Source organism: Vulpes lagopus, chromosome 8 (genome assembly GCF_018345385.1).
Source record: "Vulpes lagopus strain Blue_001 chromosome 8, ASM1834538v1, whole genome shotgun sequence".
Lineage (NCBI taxonomy): Eukaryota > Metazoa > Chordata > Mammalia > Carnivora > Canidae > Vulpes > Vulpes lagopus.
The window spans coordinates 126,437,236-126,456,680 of NC_054831.1; the positions used below are offsets into that span (position 1 = coordinate 126,437,236).

A 19,445-nucleotide genomic window follows, 5' to 3' on the forward strand; every position below is an offset into this window, starting at 1 on the left:
AAATTTCTCCCAATGGAAAGGGACTCGGAGCTTGTTTGCTGAGTCATCAAGCTGCACAGGGTCACCACCAGCTGGCCCAAGGCTCTGAAGGGATTGAGAGGTGTCCTGTCTCCTGGGCAAGCAGAGGCCATGCACGAGGACCTCTGGTTGAATGGAGGGGATAGTGCAGGTGCAAAAGTGCCTTGAGAGGCTCCGCCCACTCACCTGTAGGGTCCCTGAAGGCAGAGTCAGGCCATGACTATAGGGCTTGCTTCTTTGCAGGTGGCGGCTTATGGTGGGAAGCTGCGGTATACCCTCTCCTACACAGCAGCAGGGCAGGGCAGCCCGCTCTCTGACCCTGACGTCCAGATCACGGTGAGCACATGGATCCCAGTCCCGTGGGCACCCTCGGTGTCCTTTCAGCCCAGCACTCAGCCGGCCTGGCATGAGCTGGAGGGCTAAGGCCCATGCCCCCCACTGCCACCATCCGGTTAGCCACTAGCCAGGCAGAGGCCCAGCTGCTGGGAGAAGGCGGCAGTGAGCATGTACCTGCTTGCTCTGGGCACATGAGCTTGGGAAATCAGAGAGGTGGGAGGCTGGTGTGACGGAGAGGCTGGGACCAGTGGAAGACTCCTGTGTCCCTGAGAGCCCCTCGGTTCCCCCCAATTCTGCTGGTATCTCCCCCAGGGTAACAACATCATGCTGGTGGCCTCCCAGCCAGCGCTGCAGGGCTCTGAGAGGAAGAGCTTTGAGATCATTTTCCGAGAGGTGAGAGGCGCCCGATAGTACCGTGTCTGACCCTCCCCCATCCCCACCCTGCTTTGACACCAGCCACCCCTGCCTATCCCCAGCCAGTGCCTGGAGGCTAGGGGTTCGGGTAGGGGGTGCTGCACGAATAGCTCACAAAGCCCAACACCCCACACCCACGCTTGCTCTTTCCCCCACCCAGGAATTCTGGCGCCGGCCTGACGGGCAGCCGGCCACCCGTGAGCACCTCCTGATGGCGCTGGCTGACCTGGATGAGCTCCTGGTCCGGGCCACGTTCTCCTCGATGCCCCTGGCAACCAGCATCAACTCAGTCAGCCTGGAGGTCGCCCAGCCGGGGCCCTCGGAGGGACCCCGGGCCTTGGAGGTGGAGGAGTGTCGGTGTCCTCCGGGCTACATTGGCTTATCCTGCCAGGTGGGTGTGGCCAGCCCGGACACCTGTGCTCTAGTTCGGCCGGGGCAGCAAGCTGGTCATCTGGCATTTCCATGACCTGTGATTACTGCCATAACTAGCGTACGGTGCAGTATCTCATTCTTCCTGACACCCCCGAGAGATGTGTAATTATCCCCTTTTGACAGATTCTTTTTAAGTAGAGGCTCTGAAGGGTGAGTGCTTACCCAAGGGCATACAGCTACATTCACCCAAGCTAAGACCCAGCTCTTGCTCCCGGAGTGCCCCCCAGAGACAGGGAGACAATACCAGACACAGGTTACCCTTGGCCAAAGCAGAGCATAGGCCTGCCTCAAGGAGGCAAACTGTGGAGCAGGGTAGGATTCCGGGCAGGAGGGCAGGATTAGCAGAAACTCAGAAGGAGGAATGTATGTAGGGTAGGTATGTAGCCTGCAATGCAGAAGGGTCACCCCTGGAAAGCTGGGCGTGGGTGGGGGGCAGGGACCACTTCCTTGGGCCCAGAACAAGGCTCCGTTCAGCAGGGCATGCCAAGCTGTGAAGGGAGTGCTGTGATCTGCGCTGGGCCTCTGGAAAATTCTTCTGCCCTGGGGAGAGATGAGGAGTCCTATTTAGAGGGAGGGCGGTGGGGGGGAGCAGAGGGTGTCAGTCGCAGAGAACATAAGAGAGCGTCCTCAGGGTTTGGCTGGAGACCGTACCACCGAGTTTCTAGGCACACAGCAGGCACCCAGTCAACACCAGATGAGTGAATTTGGAACTGAGCAAGGGGGGTGGCGGGAGGGGAGGGGGCAGGGCTGCAAGGCTAGGTGGGCAGCCAGGAGGTCAAGTGGGGGAACAGCCAGCACCCGGACTCAGGAACCCCCCCAGTGGAAAGCGCACACCTCCGCAGTCTTACATCTGTGTCCCTTTGCTGTGGCCACAAGAACTTTCAAATCCAAATAGATGAACTGCACATCCTTTGAAGTGATAAAATTTAGCACATTTTGAAGGAGAAGTCCTGGGGTGAGCAGAATAATCCCGTGTGCACATTTTCTGCAGCCAAGCAACGCAGATTTATAAACATCCCTTTGAAATGGTTGGGATGGGAAGGCCTGGAGGGGTTTCAAAGGAGGGGTAGTGAATAGAAATTCTTTGTTTCCAGAACCCATGATTACTCATGTAGAATGTGTAAAAACATCCTCGATCGTATGTGTGCTGCCTCTTTCACTTCATTTAGTGAATGTAAGGCAGTTGTGAAGATCTCCAGGGGCTCATTCCAAATCTGGGTCTCCCGAACCTGGGTTTTTCATCAGAGAGTGAAGTTTTTCAATAGAGACCCTGCCAGAAGAATTTTCAGAAACTAAAAGGGCAAAATGGAGAAGGGTTCTCCGTTAAGGGTGACCTGCAACTTTAGTAACTTCAGAGCGGCTGGAGGTGGCAGGCAGGATGGGGACAGACAGGGTCTCAAGCTTCCAGAGTGAAGACAGAGAGAGGATGCTGGGGTGGGGGGAGGGCTGGGCCTGGGATTTCCCAGCCTGGAGCCAATGGGAGCCTAGACTGGAAAGATGCTGGAGGGAGAGGATTCTGGTCTGTAGGACCACAGTGGAGATAGAGACCAGCCCTCCTCTCTCCCCAGGACTGCGCCCCGGGCTACACGCGGACTGGCAGTGGGCTCTACCTCGGACACTGTGAGCTGTGTGAGTGCAACGGCCACTCAGACGTGTGCCACCCAGAGACGGGGGCCTGCTCGGTAAGCTGCAAGCAGGGCAGGGGCAGGGGGCAGTTTATTCTGGCCTGGGGGGGGGCGGGCACTGGGGTTGCCCGAGAGGCAGGGAGAGGTGGGCTTGGCAAGGTAGGCTGAGGCCCAGCGGTGAGGCCATGGGTGTGGCCTGTGGGACAAAGCACCTGGACCCGCAGTCTGTGGAGGGTGGGGGAGGTGGTGCTGCAGACATGGTAGGTCGGCCAGAATGTTAGAATAACATCTTTCTTTATAAAAAAAAAAAAAAGTTGGTTCCTGCTATGTCATATCACCAGAGTGACACTTATTCTCTGTGGAGGAATCAGGCTACAGAGACAAACCAAAAGGAAGTAAAAATCCCCTATAATCCTACCACCTGAAGGTAATCATTGTCAGCATTAGTGTGAGTGGAACTCTTTTGTTCTTTTCTTGGGCCAATATTTACACATATCAATATGCCTTTTGTTTTACAAATAAATATAGCATCATTGTGTTTGATGATCAGCTTTATTTACTTAACAAGTTCATGAACATCTTTCCAGATCATTAAATGCTTGTTTGTCTGGGAACTTTTCAGAGAGGTGCACACGCACGTAGGCTCCCCCCAGGTGTGTGGTCAGGGACTGGGTGGTTGACAGATCCACAGCTAAACCCAGAGCAAGGAACAGGCGCTGTTAATAAAATAAACACGGATCTCATTGGAGGAGAACATAAAACCCACACATATTTTCTTTTCTTTTTTAAAAATTTTATTTATTTATTCATGAGAAACACAGAGAGGAGAGAGAGAAAGAGGCAGAGGGAGAAGCAGGCTCCAGGGAGCCTGAAATGGGACTCGATCCCGGGTCTCCAGGATCACACCCTCGGCCGAAGGCGGCACTAAACCGCTGAGCCACCCGGGCTGCCCAACCCACACATATTTTCATGATGAAGCATGAATTACAAAGCTCTGCCCCCACCCACCCAAGTGAATGCCTTTACTTTTCTCTGATGTCACAGGCATTTGGGTAGAAAAATGTGACCAGTGCAATCAACATCATCCTCTTGAAAAAATATTTTATTGGTGCGCCCGGGTGGCTCAGTCAGTTGAGCTCCCAACTCTTGGTTTTGGCTCAGGTTGTGGTCTCAGGGTTGTGGAATTGAGCCCCAAGGTGGGCTCCGCACTCAGCACAGAGTCTTCCATGGCATTCTCTCCTCCCCCCCACCTCCTCACAGCTCACATGCACTCGCTCATGCTTGCTCTCTCAAAGAAATAAATTAATCTTTTTAAATTTTTTTATTAAATTTGTATTTCAATTCCAATATAGTTAATATACAGTGATATATTGACATCATCCTTTTTTTTTTTTTAAATTTTTATTAACTCAGAGACACAGAGAGAGAGGCAAAGACATAGATAGAAGGAGAAGCAGGCTCCCTGCAGGGAGTGCAATGCGGGACTCGATCCCAGGACCCCAGGATCACGACCTGAGTCAAAGACACTCAACCACTGAGCCACCCAGGCGCCCCAACATCATCCTTTTTGATAGCTCTGGGGGTGGATGTTCATTTTAATTTATACAGTTCCCTGTTTATGTTTGTTTCCAGCATTTTGCTTTTATAAACATCACTGAGGTGAACATCCTGTAGTGAGATCTTTGTGCCACTCTACAATTACTTCTTTAAGATAGGCTTACAAACCTGGAATTTCCAGGTCAAGGGATTATAGAATCGTACAGTTTTTGGTAAACGTTGCCAAATGGTGAGTGGCCGACACCCTTGTGCCTTGTAGCAGTGCCAGCACAACGCCGCTGGGGAGTTCTGTGAGCTCTGTGCACCTGGCTACTATGGAGATGCCACAGCTGGGACACCTGAGGACTGCCAGCCCTGTGCCTGCCCACTGACCAACCCGGAGAACATGTGGGTGCCCTCACTCAGGGCCCAAGGAGGAACTCCCACTGGGGAACAGAGGGCACCAAAGAAGCGGAGGGGTTAGGGTGGAGAGTGGGCGTCCTGTGGCCTGACCTCTGCCTCCCCCATCCCAGGTTCTCCCGCACCTGTGAGAGCCTGGGGGCTGGTGGGTACCGCTGCACAGCCTGCGAACTTGGCTACGCTGGCCAGTACTGTGAGCAGTAAGTTTGCAAATAGAACGGATGGGGGTGGGGCATGTGCTAGACTCCTAGGTAAGAGCCCTGGGTGCTGTTGCTCAGAAAGGTCCCTGCCAGGATCACATCCCTCCCCTGCCCAAAACTCACCCTTCCAGGAGTCCCCATTATCCTTGGGCCAAGCCCAAGCTCATCCCACTTTTGACACCCAGACCTACCATAGGTGGGCTTAACCTCTTGACTTCCCAATGTTCAGGTCTTTCCACGTTCCCTCTACCTGGAACATTCTTCAACCCTCAGACTTCCCCTTCCCGGCTAACTCCTGTTTGGCCTTCTAAGCTCAGCCTCATGCACTCATTCAGCATGTTTTTATTGAGCAACTACTGTCCCTCACTCATTTACAGTTTCCATGTTGGTTTCCCCACAACTGAGTTCTCTAAGAGTGTCATGGTGTTCACTGTCCTATTTTCATAACCTAGCATAATGGTTGCTTAATAAATGCTTGTGGAATGAATGTTTCCCTGGAGAATACAGGCCTTATTATTAGCCTTGTTACCCAACCCGCTGACATTGCCCTCTGCTCCCCTTCCTCAGCTCAGTGAGACCGTGTGTTGGGGTCCCTTTGATCTATAAAGTCCCTCCGGGGTTGCGAGCCTCCCTTCCCCACGGGCTTCTGGCTCCCCAAGCCCACCGTGAGGCGTGGAGTCCCCTGGGCTCAGGAGCCTGCCAGAGCTGGGCTTTGTTCTACCTTACAGGTGTGCCCCAGGTTACGTGGGTAACCCCAGTGTGCGAGGGGGCCGATGCCTGCCACAGGGTAAGTGTGATCGTGGCCCTGGGTGAGGGTGATGGGCAAAGCAGTGAGCCTAGGAAGCTGGAGGACTACTAAGGCCAGAGAGAGGAGACAGGGCTGAGGGAGGGGCCTGCCAGTCTTTGGGAAGACAGACCTGCCACAATGCCATGCGGTGGGAGCCGCCTGACTAAGCAGCCTCTCCTGCCCTTCCTCCAGCAGATGCAGCCCCACTGGTGGTCCAGGTGCATCCAGCTCGGAGCATAGTACCCCAAGGTGGCTCCCACTCCCTGCGGTGCCAGGTCAGTGGGAGCCCACCTCACTACTTTTACTGGTCTCGTGAGGATGGGCGTCCCGTGCCCAGCAGCACCCAGCAGCGACACCAAGGTACCCATGGCCCCAAGCCCCTCAGCCCTGTGAGCTCACCCTGGTGGGAGGGGAGGCACAGGCCTATTCACTGGGATCCTGTCCTTACACACAGGGCCACGTGGGGGAAGGGATGCATCTGCACTGACAAGCTCTCATCCTCTTCCCACCAGGCTCTGAGCTCCACTTCCCCAGTGTCCAGCCCTCAGATGCCGGCGTCTACATCTGCACCTGTCGTAACCTCCATCACGCCAATACCAGCCGGGCCGAGCTGCTGGTCACTGGTGAGTTCCTGCGCCTGCACCTCCCCACGCCCATCTGTGCTGGGCTGGACCGTGGACACAGGCAGAAAGCACGTTCCTCTGCTGGAGGGGGTGGTGGTGCTTAGACAGGGGTGCTGGCCACAGAGATGGAGAGATGATGGAGCAGAGGCTAGTTTTAGAGGCAGATTCAGCGGGACTTAGTTGTCGTCAGCAGGACTTGGTTGTCGTCACCGAGGGAGAAAGAAAAGCTAGGCTAATCCCCGGGGGTCTGGACTCCAGCAGTAGGCAAATGAGATAGAATATTTTCACTTGGGCTCCCCCAAAGCTGACTCTGGCATGAGGATCCACATGCCAGTAGTTTATTTGGGAGGTGAGGGGAGGCAGGAAACAGAGGGCATCCCATAACAGGCATGTTCCCGAGCACATTCCCATCATGGGTGTTTATTGCTGAATGCAGCCAAAGAAATTCTGGGAAACTCTAGAGTAAAATATCCACCTTGGAGTCACCCCACCCCAGGTCTAAGTGATGAGGCCTATTTGAGGAGCACCAGTTCCCTTGAACACTGCACCACCTGAGGGGTGGGCACGGTAGTCTCCAGCTGCCTGAGAAAGACCTCAGGCTTAGAAATGCAGCAGCTGACAGAAGTCAGACAGGCGGGCCCTGGAGAGACAGGGCCAGAGGACGTGGCCCTACAGAGGGCATCACAGCATTGGCTTGGGACTAGTTAAAGTTTGAGAAAACATCTAAGCAGGTACAGCAGGCAGGCATTTGGGGATGAGTCTAGAATTCAGGAGAGAGGCCCTGGCAGGGAATGAATTCGAGAACTGTTGGCTCAGAGATGGTGTTTAAAGCCATGGAACAGAAGGAAATTACCCAGGGAGAGTATGGCCCAAGGACGGGGCCTACGGAGCCCCCAGGAGCTCCTGCTCAGACATGTCAAGTAGAAGACAAAGGACAGCAAAAGGGGCAAAGCAGGTGCAGCCGGTGAGATAAGACGAGAGCAGGGGATGAGATGTGTTGGGGGTCGTGAGGAGAGGGGGCTCCCGAGAGGCATGGTCAGCCTCACCAGACACCCTGGGGAAGTCAGATGTGGGCAGAGGGCTACCCTCAGAGGTCACACTTGGACAAGAGCCATTTTCAGTGGAGAGGAAGGGTAGAAACCAGACTGGACGGAGGCAAAGAATGGAGGGGAAGGCCAAGTATAGACAGCAAATACAGCACTCTCAGTCTTGGCTCTGAAGGAAGGCCAAAAAATGGGGCAGTAGCGGGGGGGAGCATGAGGTCAAAGGAATGTTTTTGAAGGTAGAAAATTCTAGAATGATCCATGGAGAGAAAAAGAGAGAGGAGGGACTGATGTAGCAAGAAAGTGCCCAGCCCCGGGGTGGGGGGAGTCCTTGGGAGGGGATGGAAGGACAAAATGGGGCTGGGGTGATGGGAGGGGAGGGTCCATCCTGCAGGGAGCAGGCTTGGGAAGATGGGCCAAGTCCTGCCTCGTAGTTTCGATTTGCCCAGCGAGTGTGAATTGAAGCTCTTGGCTGTGGATGTGGAAGGGGGTGCGGGTGGGTGGAGAGGGTGGGAAGAGGTGCGAAATCGTTGGGGAGGATGGAAACTCAAACCAGACAGAGAAGCCCAGTTGCAATGAAGCACGAAGTATTAAGAGCAATTTTGTGCTCTGTGATCCTGAAGTGGAGCCAGGTGGACTCGTGACACAGTGCTCTCTGATCACAGCCCGCAGCTGCTCAGGGTCAGCAGGAAGAAGGTGGACCAGGGGTTGAGCCAGGGTGCCCGGGGAGGAGACACCAGGGAACAGAGTGGAATCTAAGCGAGCCTGGGAGGGCAGCACCACCCGGACAGGGCGATGGAGAGAGAACCACAGGAGAGGCCAGCACCCAGCTCACGGGCGCCTCCTGTCCCCGCAGAAGCTCCGAGCAAGCCCATCACAGTGACAGTGGAGGAGCAGCGGAGCCAGAGCGTGCGCCCCGGAGCCGACGTCACCTTCATCTGCACAGCCAAGAGCAAGGTGGGCAGAGCAGGGCGTGGGCATCAGGAAGGGAGGCTCGGCTTCCGGTGGGTGTCTCCGCCTTCACCTCTGACCCGCCCGCCGTCCACCTCCCTGCCTCACCCACAGTCTCCGGCCTACACCCTGGTTTGGACCCGCCTGCACAACGGGAAACTGCCAACCCGGGCCATGGACTTCAACGGCATCCTGACCATTCGCAACGTGCAGCCGAGTGACGCGGGCACCTACGTGTGCACTGGCTCCAACATGTTTGCCATGGACCAGGGCACAGCCACGCTGCATGTGCAAGGTACATGGTTCATTTCCGCAGCTGGCCCACCAGGACCATGACCATTTCTTCAGTCGGCTGACAGTGTGTGAGCCTCTGCGCTGTGCTAAGTCCTGGCTAGTCTGTGAAGCAGTGGGGGAGAGGACAAGCGGGGGTCTGATCCGGGTACAATAGGCCTGGGAGCAAATGAAGAAGCAACGTAATGCCACATGGTGATGAGGGCTGGGATAGGAACAGACAGCGGGGTGGTCAGGGAGGGCCTCTCAGAGGAGATGACATCTGGGCAGAGAGCTGAAGGAAGAGGAGGTGCTGAGCCACTGGAAGAACTGGCAGTGTTCTTGGCAGAGGAAGCAGCATGTGTAAAGGCCCTGAGGCAGGCGTGTTTTGATGTGTTGGAGGACCCGCAGGGCCAACGTAGCTTGAGCTATGGAAGGGGGGGTAGGTGAGGAAGTTGAAGATGTGGCCAGAAGTGGATCACAGCAGAGTTCAGATTTTATCCTAAAAGCCTTAGAGAGCCACAGACAGGCCTGAAGTAGGGAGGTATGAAGAGCCCATGGACATTTTAAAAGCTCTCTGTGGCCACTCCGTGAACAGACCATAGGAGGCTAGAGCAGAGGCAGAGAGAGCAGCAAGGGGGACCCTCCTCACCCTGACCACCTCCTCCCTCTCCGCCCCTGTCAGCCTCGGGCACCCCATCGGCCCCCGTGGTCTCCATCCATCCGCCGCAGCTCACCGTGCAGCCCGGGCAGCTGGCCGAGTTCCGCTGCAGCGCCACAGGGAGCCCCGCACCCACCCTCCAGTGGACAGGTGACGTCGTGGCAGGACGGCCCTCGGGGCTCGCCGCTCCTGGACGTGGGGGGCCGAGGCTCTGGCGATGCCAGTGCCAGTGGTGCTGACCCCACCTGTCTCCATCAGGGGGCCCCGGTGGCCAGCTCCCTCAGAAGGCCCAGATCCACGGCGGCATCCTGCGTCTGCCAAACATCGAGCCCTCGGATCAGGCCCAGTACCTGTGTCGTGCCCATAACAGCGCCGGGCAGCACGTGGCCAGGGCCGTGCTCCACGTGCATGGTGAGGGTGCAGGGCTGAGGGTGGAGCTCGAGGGAGCCTGGCAGTGCGGAGAGGGGTTGTCACGGCGTTCTGTGTGCAGGGGGCAGCGGGCCCAGGGTCCAGGTGAGCCCAGAGAGGACTCAGGTTCACGAAGGCCGCACCGTGAGGCTGTACTGCAGGGCCGCAGGTGTGCCCAGCACCACCATCACCTGGAGGAAGGAGGGGGGCAGCCTCCCCCCGCAGGTGAGGAGATCTCTCCGGGGCAGAGTCCCAGCACCTGCCACCTTCACTGCCACCTTCCCGCCCCATTTCCTGCCCCGTCTCTTCTTCTCCTGGTTTTCCTCACTTCCAAAAGCGTAGCGCTGGTGGGTAGCAGCTGCCGGCCTCTTGCTTCGCCACCTGGCCCTGCCCTCCGTGTCCAGCGGGGCCCTGCTCTCGGCTCCCTGCTCGCCTCTGCCTCTTAGGCGCCCCTACCCACCCTCGCGGGCCGGGCCTGGCCGGGCTGCCTCGCCCCCTCGGGCAGCTGACCCTTCCCCCTGGGCGGCAGGCCCGGTCCGAGCGCGCAGAGATCGCCACGCTGCTCATCCCGGCCATCACGGCCGCCGACGCCGGCTTCTACCTCTGCGTGGCCACCAGCCCCGCGGGCACCGCACAGGCCAGGATCCAAGTGGTTGTGCTCCCAGGTGCGGGGCCTCTGGGGTCTGAAAGAGCGGGGAGGGCAAACCAGGGCTCCCCCAAAGCTGACTCAATCCCCGCGCCCCCGCTCTGGCCCCAGCCTCAGGTGCCAGCTCCCCGCCAGTCAGAATCGAGTCTTCCTCACCCACCGTGACCGAAGGCCAGACCCTGGACCTCAACTGTGTGGTGGCGGGGCTGGCCCACACCTCCATCACCTGGTACAAGCGAGGAGGCAGCCTGCCCCCCCACAGCCAGGTACGAGGGCACCCGGGGCCGATCCTTCCAGGCAGATGCTTCACACAGCCCCGACGCCCTCCACCAGCGACAGCCAGCCCCATTGCCGGCCCTCTCCTCTTCTGTCATGGGGCAGCTCAGGGCGGAGCCAGGGAGAGCTCCATGACCCACTCACCAAGGCTCAGAGGGAGTCGTGACGACGACCGGCCTCGTCCCCTCACACCTCTATCCCCCCCTGCCCCAGGTGCACGGCTCCCGGTTACGGCTTCCCCAGGTCTCACCAGCTGATTCTGGAGAATACGTATGCCGAGTGGAGAACGAGGCAGGTGCCAAGGAGGCCTCCATCATCGTCTCTGTCTTCCACAGCACCCACTCGGGCTCTAGCTACACCCTAGGTGAGGAGCCACGTGGGGCTGGGCCGGGGCCGCGTCCTAGGACCTCCCCACTGTTCCCAGGGGAGGTGCCTGTGGTCTCTTCTGGAACCTCGGGGAAGAGGGGGCGCTCTAGACAGGCTCTGGTCAATTGAGGGGTACTGAGAGTGAGGGTGAGGTTGACCTGGCTTACCTGGGGCCTGACGATGAGGATGCTGTTTCAGACGGCAGCAGAGTCGGGATTACACTGAGCTGGGAGTCAGGCTGACCTGGATTTCAATCCTACCTCTACCCTGTATCCAGCTTTGAACTAGTTGAACTTCCACATTTTAGGGCCTCAGTGCCCTCACCTGTAAAATGGGGACAATACCACTACCATGTGTTGTTAGCGGATGACAGACACTGGCTAGAGGAGAGTTGTGACATTACTGTCTGTATCCGCTGGCCTGGCTTTGGTTGCCTGCAGGCCGTAGTAGCTCATCACAGCTCAGGAAGCCATAGGTGGACAAATGGGCCCCGAATTCAAAGTTAGAGGTGGGTGAGGGAAGGAGGGGCCTGAGTGGCCCTGCCAAGGTAGAAAAGCAGGGTCCCAGGCTCAGAAAGCCTTCCCGTCGGCCCTCCCCTGCTAGGGCCTCGGCCTCTGCCCCGGGGCTGCAGGACTGGGGCTGAGGAGCCCAGGCCTCTTACTAGTTCCTCTCTACCAGCTCCGGAGGGAGCCCCAGCTCCGGGCGGCTCCCAGCCTATCCGCATCGAGTCCTCCTCCTCCCACGTGGCCGAGGGGCAGACCCTGGACCTGAACTGTGTGGTGCCCGGGCAGGCACACGCCCAGGTCATGTGGCACAGGCGCGGGGGCAGCCTCCCCGCCCGGCACCAGGTACAGCAGCCCCTGGGACCAGCCTGCTGCAGGGGTGGACAGGGCCCCTCCGGCCCCCTTCCAACCCTCCCTGTTTGCACTCAGACCCACGGCTCGCTGCTGCGGCTGCACCAGGTGTCCCCGGTCGACTCGGGCGAGTATGTGTGCCGCGTGATCCTTGGCTCTAGGCCCCTGGAGGCCTCTGTCCTGGTCAACATCAAGGCCACCAGCTCCCCTGCGGGCTCCATCCCTGGTGAGCAACTGCCCAGGACAGGGCAAGCAGGAGGGCCTTCCAAGGGGCTGAGGTCCTAGCGATGCCTGCTGCCATTGGGAGGGTGGGACAGAGGCCCACACTGGAGCTGGCGACTCCACTTCTCTAAGCAACCTGCCATCTTCCTATCACTTTTCTCTGACCACGCAATGGCCTCCTCTTCCTCTCTCCCAGCCTCAGCTACCCTCCTCTCCCCCACTTCCTTGCTCCTTTCTGCAAGGCTCAGCCCCTGCCCTGGCCCTCTGCTCAGGGCGACTCAGCTGAGGACATCAAACCCAGGCCACCAAACCCCAAACATATGAGAGCCTGAGCTCAGAAGACCAGGCCGGTCTGGCTCAGAGGTGGACCGTTCTTGCCCACTCTTCTGGGGGCACCTGCTACCACTGCTTCTTTCCCCACAGCCCCAGGACCTGTCCCACCTGTCAGGATCGAGTCCACATCCCCCACAGTGGCCGAGGGGCAGACCCTAGATCTGAGCTGTGTGGTGGCAGGGCAGACCCACGCCCAGGTCACGTGGTACAAGCGCGGGGGCAGCCTCCCCGCCCGGCACCAGGTGCGTGCTGGCAGAAAGGTGGGAGGGACTGGCCAGGCCGAGCTCTGGGCAGTGAGTTGAGGGGGTCCTGGCCCGTGAGCTGAGCGGCTGGCAGTTCCCAGCTCGGAGGAGCAGGGCGGAGGGGCGTCTGCTGGGCTGCGGGAAGCCCCGATCTCACACCCCTGCCCCTGTCTGCCCAGGTCCGCGGCTCCCGCCTGTACATCTTCCAGGCCTCGCCGGCCGACGCAGGCGAGTATGTTTGCCGGGCCAGCAACGGGATGGAGGGCTCCATCACAGTCACAGTAACCAGGACCCAGGGGGCCAACTTCGCCTACCGTGAGTGGGGCCACCAGGTTGGGCTGGGACGGAAGGCAGGGCCAGGCAGGAGCAGCTGTAGAGAACTGGAGTGACCGGTGACCGTCTTTTCCCCCAGCTCCGGGTGGCTCCCAGCCCATCCGCATCGAGTCCTCCTCCTCCCACGTGGCCGAAGGACAGACCCTGGACCTGAACTGCGTGGTGCCCGGCCAGGCCCACGCCCAGGTCACGTGGCACAAGCGCGGGGGCAGCCTCCCTGCCCGACACCAGGTACAGGCCTAGAAGATGGGCAGATGGGCAGGCCAAGAAGGAGACAGGAGGGAGGCCCTGGGTGGTGGAGGTCAAGGATGAGAAGGACTGGAAGCTCCTCAGAGTCAGGGGGAGCCTTGGACCCCATTGTCCAAGGGTGTCCAGGTGTCTAGCACCATGGTTAGAACCCAGACTCTAGGACTGGCCAACCTAGGTGTGAATGCTATTTCCCCCACTTACTAGCTTGTGACCTTAAGCAAGTTGCTTAACCTTCCTGTGCCATAGCTTCAACATCTGTAAAATGGTATCTGTCTTATAGAATTGTTTTAAGGGTGAAGTGAGTTAACATCCGTGCAAAGTGCTCAGAGCTCTGGCACGTAGAAATTGCCCAACTGTTATTACCGTACTACTGTTAGCAGTTATTAATATTACTGTGTTTTAAAGAGTTGAGGATGCTATCGATTGCAAGGTGTGCTATTATTCTTTGTACCTCTAAGGAAGAAAAGCTGCCATTTGTAACTGTAAAATTATTCCCCGTAAGACAGATTATTCACCGTAAGACACATCTTGATTTCAGAGACATTAATAAGTGTCTTAGAACCAACAGAAAGTGGTATTAGCGTTTGCCCAGTTCTCCATGTCTCCTCCTGGCCACCTCCTACTCTTGGGACAAGTCTCTCCCTAAGCAAGACAGTGGATGGCCAGGCCTGAAGGGTCAGAGTGAGGCAGGGCTGTAGGTTACAGGTGTAGGGGCCTCGTGAGGGCCCCCTCTGAGCTCACCTCCATTCTGGCCAGACCCACGGCTCACTGCTGAGACTACACCAGGTGTCCCCAGTTGACTCGGGCGAGTATGTGTGTCGCGTGGTGGGTGGCTCGGTGCCCCTGGAGGCCTCTGTCCTGGTGACCATTGAGCCTGCAGGCTCTGTACCCGGTAAGCAGTCCTGGGGGTAGGGCAGGGTTAGGGGCCCAGCCGTGAGAGACACTGGCAGGACCCCACGAGACCAGTAGCCCTTACATTCACACACACACACCCCCCACCCTCCCCTCCTAGCCAGGGACTCACCCTCTGCCCTCTGTCTCCAGCGCTGGGGGTCACCCCCCCTGTCCGGATTGAATCGTCGTCCTCCCACGTGGCAGAAGGGCAGACTCTGGATCTGAACTGCCTGGTTGCTGGGCAGGCCCATGCCCAGGTCACGTGGCACAAACGCGGGGGCAGCCTCCCCGCCCGGCACCAGGTAGGAAGCAAGAGAGCTAGGGGGGAGCCTGAAGGACCCTTGTGACTACAGAGCAGGGCATCCAGGCTTTGAATTCAGGCGTACCTGAGTTCAGTCAGACACTGTTCTGCCCTGTGCCTGCTGTGTGGCTCTACGCCAGTCACTCAACTTCCCTGATCCTCAGTGCCCTCCTCCGTCAAGTGGGCTCCCACTGCCTACCTCACCTGCCCCATAGCACGTCAACAACTGTTGGCCGCCCACTCCTTTTCATTGGGCCCAGTCCCACACTGGAGCAGGGGAATTGACTGGCCATGAATGCTGGTCTTTCCAGCAAGAGCGCCTCGCAAGGCCAGCTGGCTGGACTGGGCTGGGAGCAGGGCCAGGGGAGGGAGCAGGAGCCTGGCCCGGAGCCCCGGTGCCTGACCCTGAGCTGGGCTCCCTCCTGCCCCACCCAGGTGCACGGCTCCAGGCTGCGCCTGCCCCAGGTGACCCCCTCCGACTCTGGGGAGTACGTGTGTCGCGTGGTGAGCAGCTCGGGGACGCAAGAAGCCTCCGTCCTGGTCAGCATCCAGCAGCGCCATGGCCCCTCCCACCGTGAGTGTGTGGGGGGGGTGGTCCTGACATCCTGACAAGCAGTGGGGGGGCCACGAGGGCGGCTCCAACCTCAGCGGCTCCCACACCCTGTCTCCTGTCTTGGCCTCCCAGCCCAGGGTGTGGTGTACCCCGTCCGCATTGAGTCCTCCTCGGCCTCCCTGGCCAACGGACGTGTCCTGGACCTCAACTGCCTGGTGGCCAGCCAAGCCCCGCACACCATCACCTGGTATAAGCGTGGAGGCAGCCTTCCCAGCCGGCACCAGGTATGGAGGCACTGGGTGTGGGTGCAAAAACTGGGCACACCGGTTCTAATGGGACTCAGGAGCGGCTCTCAACCCCTTCCCTGTGCTCATTCAGCCATTCAGCAAACATTGAGCGTTCTTACTTGATGGGCGCTACTGACCTCAGTTGGAGCCCATATTTTACCAGAACATTCTATGATTTACTCACTCACTGAATGTCCCTGAGAATCTGCTCCAGGCCGAAAGTGTATGCTTGGCACTAAGGATTCCAGGTAGAATGAGACAGGTGCCCGCCCTCCGGGAGCTCACAGGCTAGCGGATGGGGCAGACATGTCCTGTGACAGCAGTGTAATAGAAGTCAGAGCAGGGCACTCGAGTCACCAGGGATGGCCTCCGCAGGCTCTAGGCCCAGGTAACAGGTGAGAACAGGACAGAGGCTACAGACAGGCCTGTCCGTGCCAGCTGGGCCGTGGGGAGGCCACCGAGGGGTTCTGAAGGACGTCTTGGTGGCGGCCAGCCCCGACAAGGCAGAGGAGGCTCCTGGAGGCCAGGGCGGTGGCACTAGAGATGTGGAGGTGCTGCCCCCACCCACTGACACTTGCTCTCCCTCAGATCGTGGGCTCCCGACTCCGGATCCCCCAGGTGACGCCGGCCGACTCGGGTGAATATGTGTGTCACGTCAGTAACGGTGGCGGCTCCCAGGAGACCTCACTCATTGTTACCATCGAGGGCAGTGGCTCCTCCCACGGTGAGAGGGCACAGGGCAGGGGGTCCAGGCAGGTGATGCAGGGGGAGGCGGACAGGGCCCTGGCGCCATCACTGCTGCCTGACTCCGGCTGTGGGTCCCGTCCTTCTCTGTCTCCAGTGCCCAGCGTCTCCCCCCCCATCAGGATCGAGTCCTCGTCCCCCACGGTGGTCGAAGGGCAGACCCTGGATCTGAACTGTGTGGTGGCTGGGCAGCCCCAGGCCACCATCACGTGGTACAAGCGTGGCGGCAGCCTTCCCACCCAACACCAGGTACAGACTGGAGCCGTGGCCGTGAGGGCAGAGCCCCTGCCCCCGGGGCGGGCACTGCAGGGACAGCCCCCATGGGCAGAGAACCGGCAGTGAAGTCCTCCCTCCCGCCCCGGGTGGGCAGAGGGCGGCCTGGAAGGAGGCCTGGGCCGGCTGGTGACTTCCTGGCCCCTCACCCCTGTCCCCCTTCTTCCCCATCTGCCCCCAGGCCCACGGCTCCCGCCTGCGGCTGCACCACATGTCTGTGGCTGACTCGGGCGAGTACGTGTGCCGTGCCAACAACAACATCGATGCCCAGGAGACCTCCATCATGGTCTCCGTCTCCCCCGGCGCCGGCAGCCCCTCCGGTGAGTCTGACAAAGGCCCGGGAAGGGACCAGGAGACTCCGGTAACAGTGCTCCCTGGGGAGTCAGCAGTCAGAGCTCTCACGTGACGGTGGCAGTCGGGGCAAGGGCTCTGCAGAAAGATGCCTGGGTTCGAATCCTGCCTGTACCACTAAGAGACTTGGGTTCCCTCAGCTTCGTTTCCTCGTCAGCAGCACGGAGATGCCGGTCATCCCGACCTCGCACTGTCCACTACGGTGGCCACTGGCCACACATGGCAATTACAGTTGAAGTTTAACACTCACGTCACGTTTCAAGTGCTCCAGAGCCACACGCAGCTGGTAGCTGCCGTAGTGGATGGTGCAGATATAGAGGATTTCCATGATCACAGAAAGTTTATGAATTCTGTGAGGATTAAATGAGTTCACACACACCCAGTGCTTCTGACAGTGCCTGGCACGCTATAGGCACTTAAGAGGTGTTAACCATTGTTATTACCTTGGGCCCCAGGGGTTTCTGTGGCTGAGGCTCTCACCAACCTGGTTGTACCCAAATCTGCTTCTGTGCCCACAGTCCCCGGTGGTGCTGTGCCCATCAGAATTGAGTCCTCCTCCTCCCACGTGGCCGAAGGGCAGACCGTGGACCTGAACTGCGTGGTGCCCGGGCAGACCCACGCCCAGGTCACGTGGCACAAGCGCGGGGGCAGCCTCCCCACTCACCACCAGGTATAGGAGTCGGGGCTGGAAATGATGGGAGGGCTGCTGAATGTGGGGGCGCCGGTTAGAGGCCCCTCCCCCAAGAGCTAGTCAGGAGGGAGGCCACATGCCTGCCTAGGTCAGAGGGTAGACCTTGACCCTCTGACTCTCTCTTGCTCTGCTCCTGTTCCCCTGTCCTGCCCCTGCTCAGGCCCACGGCTCTCGGCTGCGGCTGTACCAGGTGTCCCCGGCTGACTCGGGCGAGTACGTGTGCCGCGTGGGGAGTAGCTCAGACCCCCTGGAGGCCTCAGTCCTGGTCAACATCGAAGCCTCTGGCTCCAGCGCTATTCCTGCTCCTGGTGAGAGTCTCTATGGTGGGGCTGGGAGGCTGGAGCAGGAAGGCAGCAGGGGGAGTAGGGAGGGTGGCAGTGACCAGCAGGCAGAGTCGGGAGCCAGGTGAACCGGGATGTCCAAGGCCCGAGAACAGACTTGGGGGTCTGGCACAGGTGGGCTTGAGTCTCAGCTCCTCTGTCCACACTCTGAGATGTTGCACAAGAGGCTCCATGCTTCACCTTCCTTGTCCGTAGAGTGGGGCTAGCAGAACTCTTGCAACAACCCATGAGCTCCCTAAAGGCTGGAACCGTGCTTTTGGGGGTACAGGAGGGTGCTCTGGAGCAGTGCCCTGGTAAAAAGTCTTTCATATTAGTGGTGTTATATCAGAGAAAAACAGCCACATATGAAACCCATCATGATTTCAGGGAAATCATTGCCTACGATGGGGCCAAGTATTTAAGGGTTCTGTTAAGCGACTCAGTTGACAGGAAAACGTAACATAACGTGATTAATACGTGGCTGTAGCAGACATGATAGTACATGAAGTGCTAAGTAACAAATGTGATCTAGCACTTGCGAGGTGCTGGGCCCTGTTCTGTTTACCCATATTAACCCATTTCGTCCTCACAAGAACTGTTGGAGGTCAGTATGGTTGTTCTCCCCATTTTACAGATGGGGAACTGAAACTCAGGCAGGTGAAGTAGTTCTCCGAAGGTCATACAACTAATAAGTGGCAGAGTTAGGATTGGAACCCAGGGAGTCTGGCCCCAGAGTCTGGGTTCTTAGCCACACATCGCTCAAGTTTGAGAAAAATGAGTGACCTATGTGGAGGTGCCTGGCCCTGTGCCCTGGCCACTGGAGGTGCTGGGAGCACAAGAGGAGATAGTGGTGGGGCCGTGGTCTGGGGCTTGCCATTTCCTCCAGGCCAGCCCAGCTGCCCCAGGCTTCAGAAGAATAGGCAGTGGGGGGATCGAAGCCATCTCTCCATATGCGGTCTGGCCCCTGGTCCGAAAATCTGGGCACCTGGGGGTAGGACTGACGGCAAAGGGGTGGGAGTTACAGCTCATTGATCTCTTCCTGTGCCTCAGCCCCAGGTGGCTCCCAGCCCATCCGCATCGAGACCTCCTCCTCCCATGTAGCCGAGGGGCAGACCCTGGATCTGAACTGTGTGGTCCCTGGACAGGCCCACGCCCAGGTCACATGGCACAGGCGCGGGGGCAGCCTTCCTGCCCGGCACCAGGTACAGGGGCTTGGAGAAAGCAGGATGCTGGCCCTCCCCACCCCACCCCTGCCCGACAATCCTGCCTCAAACTAGCCAGGAGGGAAGGTGGCCTCACCATCCAGGACTTTGGGGGAATTGCAGCAGGAGGTCACTGACATCCAGGAGGTGGAGAACAGGCTGGGCACGGCAGAGCCGCCACCGGCTTCTCAGCACCTTGGTGCAATAAAAAAAGGCACCTGTTACTCAGGACACTAGACTTCTTCTTACCACAAAATGTCATAAACGTACTCCACGGTGTCTGAAGTCTCAGGGGGTCACCCTGCACAGGATGCAGCCTTCACAACTATACGTGACGGTCCTGGGGTGCACGTACCAGAGGGCTTGGGCATCTGAAGCCCATGGCTGCCAGGCCCCCAGCTCACCCTCCCCACCCTTGCCCTGACACTGGCCAGGTCCACGGACCCCTGCTGAGGCTGAATCAGGTGTCCCCGGCTGACTCTGGAGAGTACTCATGCCAAGTGACCAGCAGCTCAGGCACCCTGGAGGCTTCTGTCCTTGTCACAATTGAGCCGTCCAGCCCAGGCCCCATTCCTGGTAAGTGA

At 58.7% G+C, this 19,445-nt stretch overlaps 1 protein-coding gene across 2 annotated transcripts in view; it reads left to right on the top strand.

Moving 5' to 3' along the window:
* Positions 1–19,445, top strand: part of HSPG2 (heparan sulfate proteoglycan 2) — a 98,362-nt gene that overhangs the window by 62,625 nt on the left and 16,292 nt on the right. For both annotated transcript variants that reach the window (XM_041767581.1, XM_041767582.1), the window contains 33 exons: positions 262–354; positions 667–747; positions 929–1,159; positions 2,769–2,882; positions 4,642–4,769; positions 4,895–4,981; positions 5,710–5,768; positions 5,961–6,128; positions 6,281–6,391; positions 8,291–8,391; positions 8,500–8,680; positions 9,341–9,466; positions 9,575–9,727; positions 9,807–9,949; positions 10,254–10,389; positions 10,482–10,636; positions 10,860–11,010; positions 11,691–11,860; positions 11,945–12,092; positions 12,512–12,663; positions 12,843–12,978; positions 13,076–13,227; positions 14,002–14,137; positions 14,290–14,441; positions 14,876–15,014; positions 15,126–15,277; positions 15,869–16,004; positions 16,122–16,273; positions 16,479–16,617; positions 17,167–17,318; positions 17,500–17,647; positions 18,710–18,861; positions 19,296–19,437. In XM_041767581.1, coding sequence (XP_041623515.1) covers positions 262–354; positions 667–747; positions 929–1,159; positions 2,769–2,882; positions 4,642–4,769; positions 4,895–4,981; positions 5,710–5,768; positions 5,961–6,128; positions 6,281–6,391; positions 8,291–8,391; positions 8,500–8,680; positions 9,341–9,466; positions 9,575–9,727; positions 9,807–9,949; positions 10,254–10,389; positions 10,482–10,636; positions 10,860–11,010; positions 11,691–11,860; positions 11,945–12,092; positions 12,512–12,663; positions 12,843–12,978; positions 13,076–13,227; positions 14,002–14,137; positions 14,290–14,441; positions 14,876–15,014; positions 15,126–15,277; positions 15,869–16,004; positions 16,122–16,273; positions 16,479–16,617; positions 17,167–17,318; positions 17,500–17,647; positions 18,710–18,861; positions 19,296–19,437 — 4,576 coding nt within the window. The remainder of the gene's footprint in view (positions 1–261; positions 355–666; positions 748–928; positions 1,160–2,768; positions 2,883–4,641; positions 4,770–4,894; positions 4,982–5,709; positions 5,769–5,960; positions 6,129–6,280; positions 6,392–8,290; positions 8,392–8,499; positions 8,681–9,340; positions 9,467–9,574; positions 9,728–9,806; positions 9,950–10,253; positions 10,390–10,481; positions 10,637–10,859; positions 11,011–11,690; positions 11,861–11,944; positions 12,093–12,511; positions 12,664–12,842; positions 12,979–13,075; positions 13,228–14,001; positions 14,138–14,289; positions 14,442–14,875; positions 15,015–15,125; positions 15,278–15,868; positions 16,005–16,121; positions 16,274–16,478; positions 16,618–17,166; positions 17,319–17,499; positions 17,648–18,709; positions 18,862–19,295; positions 19,438–19,445) is intronic.